Source organism: Haliotis rufescens, unplaced genomic scaffold (assembly GCF_023055435.1).
Source record: "Haliotis rufescens isolate VD_foot unplaced genomic scaffold, xgHalRufe1.0.p SCAF_79, whole genome shotgun sequence".
In the NCBI taxonomy this organism is placed as follows: Eukaryota; Metazoa; Mollusca; class Gastropoda; order Lepetellida; family Haliotidae; genus Haliotis; species Haliotis rufescens.
Window position 1 is genome coordinate 682,057 of NW_025964371.1, and position 9,258 is coordinate 691,314.

At 42.7% G+C, this 9,258-nt stretch overlaps 1 protein-coding gene across 15 annotated transcripts in view; it reads right to left on the minus strand.

Moving 5' to 3' along the window:
- Positions 1–9,258, minus strand: part of LOC124121278 (transcription intermediary factor 1-alpha-like) — a 106,469-nt gene that overhangs the window by 29,773 nt on the left and 67,438 nt on the right. For 2 of the 15 annotated variants that reach the window (XM_048388763.1, XM_048388752.1), the window contains exon 1: positions 4,266–4,367. The exons of 9 other annotated variants lie outside the window; for them this stretch is intronic. In XM_048388763.1, coding sequence (XP_048244720.1) covers positions 4,266–4,333 — 68 coding nt within the window. In that variant the 5' untranslated portion in view covers positions 4,334–4,367. 4 more of the 15 variants (XM_048388756.1, XM_048388758.1, XM_048388757.1 and 1 more) reach the window with 4 other exon arrangements.

The window sequence follows — 9,258 nt, forward strand, 5'->3', positions numbered from 1 at the left end:
TCCTCACCCTAGTAGAGTCGTTTCTCTTTAATCTATAAACACTTTTATTATTGATGAAAACAGAAACTGTTGCCTGAAAACATGTACTTTTTAAATTTCTCATATCACAATCAACCCAAATCATATCAATCCTATGTCACACATAATTAGGGGCACGGGTGGCCGCGACTCGTTGTGCAAAGTTGCGTCCCTTGGGCACGGCAGAAACCTATGATTGTGGGTTCGAATCCCGGTTCGCCTCGATTATGTTTCAAGGTTTGTCAGCACCATACCCGTGCTCGTGGATTTCACCGTAGTGGTAAACGTCTGAGACATCCATCACTTCGGGCTTTCCTCCCACATTAAGCTGACACGCCGTGATATAACTTGAATACTGTTAAAAGCGGCATTAAACCAAACTCACTCACTTACAAATAATTAAGGCCAGTTAAAATACATATCATTTTTCAAAACAAACAGGAAGGGATTTTAAGATTGTATTTTTTACTAGCTTACAAATATAAAACAAATATGAACTTGATTGATAAATGCTTTAGTTATAATGCGTGGGTAAACAGTGCGAACATATTTCAAGTTTGGGTTTAGAGAGGTCCTCCTTAACGGTGATTAGAAAATAAGGGTCACATACTAGTTGGGGCGGTTCAATAAAAATAATCTCTTTTAGACTGCTTCTACACTGGGATGGTGAGATGGTCTTGTAGTTAAAGCGTTCGCTAATGACGTTGGGTTCATGACCCGGGTTCGATTTCCAACATGGATACACTGTGTGAAGTCCACTCATCTACACAATATGCTCGCAAGAGTTAGTGAGTATGGTTTTACGCAAGTTTAAACAATATGCCAGCAATATCAAGGCGGGGGATACTGGAAAATGGGCTTCACACATTGTACCCATGTGGGGAATCGAACCGGGTCTTCGGCATGACGAGCCAACGCTTTATCCACTAGGCTACCCCAGCGCCCCTTCTCGCAAGATGACGTCACGTAGGACACATGTTAAATGTAGTACACAACTAATTTGAATTGTGTCGAGCGTAGCATGAAACCCACATAATGATCATGCGTACATACAACAAAATGTGTATACCAGACGGTTACCCCTGACTACAAACTCGACGATATAACACGTACATTAAAATCACACTAAAATATCCACAAAATAAAACAACCAAAATCCAAATACATCAAATATCGCACTTTTTTACGCAGCATGTTTACATATTCTTGATCTACTGCTTAATAAGCACCTATTCACCTATTCACCTTCAGGAACCCACTAATGCACACAAGCCCACGTGGTGCGCACAGATCCAGAAACATTCCCCATATGTGTACAATCAGATACAACCTAATACTCCTCATAAAGCAGCCCACATCCTTTCAGCGTGCACTTATGCATTTGTGATCACAACAATAAAGCCATATCTTATCATCACCACAGGATTTTATACACTATTTTATCAAATTGAATTATATTCCACTATGTAGAACCTAATACTAGGACCGCCTACGTGGTCTAGTGGTAGAGCGTTCGCCACGGGGGCGGACGATTGGGGGTTTCGTTCCCCTCTTTCATACCAAAAGACGTTAAAGTCGGTACTTGTTGTTACCTGGTGCTCGGCATTAAGAGACCAAAACAATTAGTCGGCTCGGAGGCAGTATATTTGTTCTAAGTTGGGTATTCGTGTTAAACTGCAGCGTGGTATCTCATTTGGCTAGTGCTATAACATCGGCATTAGTCCGGACTAGTACAAGGAGACACACACACACACACACACACACACACACACACACACACACACACACACACACACACACACACACACGCATAGCTAAATAAGTGCAATAATCTGGAATGTGACGTTTAACCTCAGCTCACCTCACCGCACCTAACATTAACAAAATAACTCATCCTTCTGTATGTACTACTGGATAAACAACGGCAATCTATGCAGCACACAGGCCATTAATTGGATATACACACAGTAACCCTACCCTACAAGCAACATTACTTCAGTAAGTGTCCTCTTGATAAGCATCACAACTCCATGACTCACGATAACAAAGCAACAAAAAGACATTACTCCTATCTCACACTGTATGTTCAGGTGTTCTAAATACAGCCACTATCGGTGTTGTGTTAGCAGGTACATGTCTGCGCATGCTCTACATCTGTTACACGGAACACGACTCAGAAAAAAGTGCACGCATTACCGAGGTACACCGACCTGACTAATCGCACCCCCTCTACAGGGAAGTACGACAGTTTTGTCAACAACACTATCTACCGTACTCTTTCAGCTAATCTTTTGTCTTATCCGTTAGTCGGGAAAAGAGTGACAACAATTTGCGACTCCCTGCATCCTTGGGAGACATGAGGGTAGGTTGGTGTGACTTTGTTTGCTTACATGTTTACAGCACCAGTCCTACAGGACAACGAACACAATCTGCACCAACAGCCTGTTGTTTCTAGGCTTTGTGGGTTGAATCATTTAGGTAACTACGGTAATCTGTGAACCAATCTGAACACACAGACACATACCCGAGTCGGGTGTAGTTACATAACTTGTGTTGCCAGTCAGTTTAGCCCAGGTACAACACACGTTTAGCACACGTACAACACAGGTACAGCACACGTACGACACACGTACAACACACGTACAACACACGTACAACACAGGTACAGCACACTTATAGCACACGTACAACACAGGTACAGCACACGTACAACACAGGTACATCACACGTACAACACACGTACAACACGGGTACAGCACACGTATAGCACACGTACAACACAGGTACAGCACAGGTTCAACACAGGAACAGCACACGTACAACACACGTACGACACAGGTACAAAACAGGAACAGCACACGTACAGCACAGGTTCAACACACGTACACCACGTACAACACAGGTACATCACAGGTACAACACACGTACAACACAGGTACAACACACCTACAACACAGGAACAACACACGTACAACACGTACAACACATACAACACACGTACAACACAGGTAGAACACGCGTACAACACAGGTACAGCACACGTACAACATAGGTACAACACACGTACAACACATTTACAAGACAGGTACAACACAAGTACAACACACGTACAACACACGTACAACACAGGTAGAACACACGTACAACACACGTACAACACAAGTACAACACACGTACAACACAGGTATAACACACGTACAACACAGGTACAGCACACGTACAACACAGGCACAACACACGTACAATACAGGTACAACACACGTACAACACACGTACAACACAGGTTCAGAACACGTACAACACAGGTACAGCTCACTACAACACACGTACAACACACGTACAACACAGGTAGAACACGCGTACAACACAGGTACAGCACACGTACAACATAGGTACAACACACGTACAACACATTTACAAGACAGGTACAACACAAGTACAACACACGTACAACACACGTACAACACAGGTAGAACACACGTACAACACACGTACAACACAAGTACAACACACGTACAACACAGGTATAACACACGTACAACACAGGTACAGCACACGTACAACACAGGCACAACACACGTACAATACAGGTACAACACACGTACAACACACGTACAACACAGGTTCAGAACACGTACAACACAGGTACAGCTCACTACAACTCATGTACAACACACGTACATCACACGTACAACACACGTACAACACAGGTACAACATAGGAGCAACACATGTACAACACACGTACAACACACGTACAACACACGTACAACACACGTACAACACACGTACAACACACGTACAGCACACGTACATCACACGTTCAACACAGGTACAGCACACGTACCTGTACCTGTACACATACTCTTATCTCACAGAATGTTCCTTCTATCGGTGTTTGTCGTCTAAATGCAGCCAGTATCGGTGTCGCGTTAGCAACCACATGTCTGCACATGCTCTACCTCTATCACTCACGGCGACACGATATTTGTTTAAACCTTATTGAAAGTAAAGGCGTTTCATGACTTGTGTGAATGAAGCCCGACCTCGTTTTAAAACGAAAATAGGAATGTGTGTCAGTTAGCTTACACTAATATCATGTCTATACCTTGTAGAAGGTACAGGTACAACCTTCAGCATCCTGGTAGTATCTTGACATATACATGTACGTTTTGACCTGAATATCAAACAGTTTTCTGTGTGTAGAAGGACAGAGAGAGTGAGAGAGACGAGAGACAACACGCTCACCTGGACTGTAGACTTCCTTCACTGTTGACACGCAGGTCACTTCCGGGTGATGACGTAGGAAAACTCATTTATTACAAGCGTGTTAGAACTGATATAAATATTTACGTTCACAATAATAATGACAGTGTCCATTTGTTTTACTTGTGATTAATGTGCATGTATTAACGTGGGGAAAATATACAACGTTTACAAATGTTTTACCACGTTACACGCCACATATTAAGGATTGGAAATTGTGAAATAAAAATAGAATACTAAACTCGCTCCCGTGTGATGCCAATTTGTTTAAAACCAGTGAATAGCTATCATATCTGACCTATTCACGAGTTTCATAAGATTGGTCTGAGACGGGAGCGAGTTTAGTATTTTATTTATTACTTGCGCTTATATCTTGTTATTTAAATTTCACAGTTGTTTGTGAATAGGCAGACATCATCACGTTCCAAATCATATTGTTTGTTTGTTGTTGTTTAACGCCGCACCCAGCAATATACCAGCTACATATGACGGCGGTCTGCAAATAATCGAATCTGGGCCAGACAATCCAGTGATTGACATGAGCATCGATCCACGCAATTGGGATACGATGACATGCATCAACCAAGTCAGTAAGCCTGACCACCCGATCCCATTAGTCGCCTCTTACGACAAGCATAGTCGGGTTTTACAATAAGCATGGGTTGCTGAAGACCTATTCTACCCCGGAATCTTCACGGGGCTCGTGAGTAAGTGAGAAAGCCATTACCCAAAGGGAAATCAAGATTAGTTTCTTGCTCTATTTTTGAATTGATCTAGGGCCTGATGAAAAATACATAAACCCATTACGCATTGAAGCTTGACTGCATGATTAAAAGATTAAATATTTTTATCGTTTTCAGACTGTATTGATTGCAGACTGTATTAGTATTTCAGAGAACAGTTTTGACCAGCACGACTTTTGCGTTTTGAACTCGTTTGATCACCGTAACAGAAGCGAAATGTTTGAATCTTTATTACTAGTAGTATTAAGGCTACAATTGGGATGCTACCGTTCTATTCAGGTAAACACAAACGAGCATGTACCATGGGCGGTCGGGTAGTCTAATGGTTAAAGCGTTCGCTCGCCACGCCGAAAACCCGGGTTCGATTCCAGACATGGATACAATGTCCGAAGCCCATTTCTGGTGTCCCCCCGCCGTGATATTGCTAGAATATTGCTGAAAGCGGCGTAAAACCATACTCACTCACTCACTATCATGTAACAACACTGCATTCCGTCTCAACCCCAGTGTAGTCATCTGCTTCGCGCAAGAGGAGGTCGACGTCAGAGCCGCAACTGTCCAACATGACGTCATGCCATGTCGTGGAGGAGATCTTAGGAAGGGATGCTGTGGACAAAGGGAGACAATTAAGTGAAGTAACCAGCATACCTGGTATTGTGTGAGTGAGTTTGTGTCAGGCGACTTTGAGCAGTATATCAGTTATATCATGGCGGTTCAGCTGTATATTTGGAGAAAAGCCAAAAGTAATGCAGGACTTATGTTTACTACTTTGGTGAAACTCACGAGTACGGGGTGCGCTGACAAACCAAGCATCATAACTGCAGCAAAAGATGGGATTCGAACCCACTACCATTGGTAACAAGGTGCTACTCTACACAGAGAATTGCAGAGCTTTAGACGACTTGGCCTCCTCCGTGGACCAGCTAATTTAGTGCTATTCAGTAACGACTAATCAAACAAAAAGTAAACTTATAATAGCTTCATGTGCTGCAGTAGAGATGGTGGCGTTGTTTCCACGTTAAACAAGAGTGCACGTTCACACCTTAACTGACTTTGTGGGATCAGCTACTGGCACATACTTCTTACTCTTGTTGCAAGTCGGGCTGAAGAAATACAGGAAATAGATAGAATCACTTTGATCAAAGTTAGATTTATTTAGAATATAGGTGAATAATTACACTCCATGTGCAGGATAAAGCATGTCCGAGGATGTTTCTGATATTTAAAACCTACTTCCGCGGGATAAAACAGAGAGGCGTCAGGATAAGGATTTTAAAAATGTCAATCACTAGATTGTTCGGTCCAGACTCGAGTAGTTACAGATCGCCGTCATTTTGCTGGAATATTGCTGATTGTGTTGTTAAACAGCAAACAAACACTTGCAGACACTAACATTTAAATATAGTAACTTCCATACTCCTGCTTACATCAAATAGTACTACACTTTTGACAACTGGTTATTCTCAAAACACAATGCTATGAACTTCTTCTGAATCTCTGCAGAAACAATGTTTAACAACAAATGACATTGCCATATAACAGTAGTAAGCTATTTTCGGACAGATCGGATGCCGTTCTGAACTAAAAGCACTTACACACGACAATGTAAGTCTCCTATTGCCCCGAGTTGCCTGTGCACACATCTACAGTCATATTTCACTCACTATTTCCCTACTGTATTTTAGTGTCTCCAAGACCAAAGAGAATGAATTACGAAATGAATCCAACTCAAGCCTTGAACATTGTGTTGTACCTGTGTTGACCTGCATTCTACCTGTGTTGTACCTGCGTAGTACCTGCTTTGTACCTGTTTTGTACCTGTGTTGTATCTGTGTTGTACCTGTGTTGACCTGCATTCTACCTGTATTGTACCTGCGTTGTACCTGTGTTGTACCTATGTTGTACCTGCGTTGTACCTGCGTTATATCTGTGTTGTACCTGCGTTGTACCTGTCTTGTACCTGTGTTGTATCTGTGTTGTACCTGTCTTGACCTGCATTCTACCTGCGTTGTACCCGTGTTATATCTGTGTTGTACCTGCGTTGTACCTGCGTTATATCTGCGTTGTACGTGTGTTGTACGAGTTTTGTACATGTGCCTGTGTTGTACCTGCGTTGTACTTGTGTTGTACCTGTGTTGTACCTGTGTTGTACCTGTGTTGTACCTGTGATGTACATGTACCTGTGTTGTACGTGGGTTGTACCTGCGTTGTACGTGTGTTGTACGTGTTGTACTTGTGTTGTACATGTTGTACCTGTGTTGTACCTATGTTGTAACTGTGTTGTAACTGTGTTGTAACTGTGTTGTACCTGTGTTGTACCTGCCTGTACCTACCTGTGTATGTGTCTGTGGTCAGGTTGGTTCACAGATTACCGTAGTTACCTGAAATGATTCAACCAACAAAGCCCAGAAACAACAGGTTGTTGGTGCAGATTGTGTTCTTTGGTGAAACTAGGACTGGTGCTGTAAACATGTAAGCAAAATAAGTCACACCAACCTACCCTCATGTCCCCCAATGATGCAGGGAGTCGCGAATTGTTGTCACTCTTTTCCCGACTAACGGAAAAGACAAAAGATTAACTGAAAGAGTACGGTAGATAGCGTTGTTGACAAAACTGTCGTACTTCCTTGTAGAGGGGTTGCGATAAGTCAGGTCGGTGTACCTCAGAAATAGTTTATTTACTGAGTATTACATGCACTTTATTCTGAAGCGCATTCCGTGACATATGTGTGCGGTCTATTTAGCTGGTTAGTTTTATACACTGGCGAATCTAGAGAGGGTGCAGGGGGTGCACACCCAACCCCATCCCACTCGACTTCCCCCCACCCCACCTCATCCCACACCACCCCATTTCACTCCACCCCACCCCACCACACACCACACCACTCCATTTCATTCCACCCCACCCCACCCCACCCCATTTCACTGCAAAGTGCTTCAAAAGACCTGCACATATACGCCAAAAACGAAGGTTGCCATGTTTCTCAAACACACAATGCCAAACTCACTCAGTTATTCCGAGTCATGCACATGCCTCAGGTTGTGAGTTGGTGTACATTTCCAGTATAAGCCTGCCTAGCATGCGGATGTCAATAAATTACAACGCAATAAATTAGTAGTTACAGTTTGAATGATTTTTGGGGGATGCGTTTTATTGCTTACATTCTATTCTTTTCTAAAATAACTATATATTGAAGGCATCTGTGTACAACTACTGTCGAAGGGTGCAATTCACATGCATCATGCCTGTTCAGTAGGTCTACGTGTGTGGAGTATTTCATCAAGTAAAGAAAGTAGGACCACACATATTAGCGATATTGCTAATTATCATATAATGGGCAGGTTTCTCGGCAGGATAAAGCCAACGGATAAAAACGATATCCGTTGGGGTCATATGCGGATAGAGATGCAAATATCAAAGGTCAAGTAGGACTACTTTCACTGATTATAAACAAACATGGCGTCGTCCTCGTCATTCGGCGAACGAGTCAAAATTAACCATCGGGATTCTGGATAAACAACAGGGATAATTGCTATCATTATCAAAAGAACAGTCCAATATACTGAAAATCAGTGTCTAACTGTGACGTAGCTAAGGCATTTTATAAGTTTTGGCTACTTTGGAGGTATAAATTTCGAAACAATTTTGCGAGGGCGCGAGGCCTAGCCAAGCGGGATCAGTAGGATTTTCTGTGCTTGTAGACCTCTGCGACTTGAAACCTTCTCCACAAATTAAAATAGTTCGATTTGGCCGAAATATGTTTGAATTGTTACCTTGTTTGGTTTTGTCGCTGTGTGTACATCTGACTACACTTCTTAACCTTATGACAGGACAGACCGACTGTCAACAACGTCTGACCGTGCCCGTGACGTCTCATAGACTAGGGTTAGAGTAGCTTCCCTTTGACAAAGGGCAGTTACTCTAGCGGACAGACCGATGGATTGCCGCGAAAGGCAATTAAAAACAACTGTGGTTTTGCGTATATGTTGCTTCGCCACTGTATAAGAAACAGATTTCAGTTGGAACTATATTGGCTACTGTCACTGTCCGACTGACACATCACTTACCCTGTGACGTAATAAATATTAATGCGCGCATTCCAGGAAAACTCGCAATGTTTCGGTAATGTTTGTGAGAGAGGGATAGCGAGGCTCCCTTAATACAATATTTATTCCTAATGCAGGATATTTACCGTCCCCAAACACACTCGCGTGATAACCTCTATTTCTAT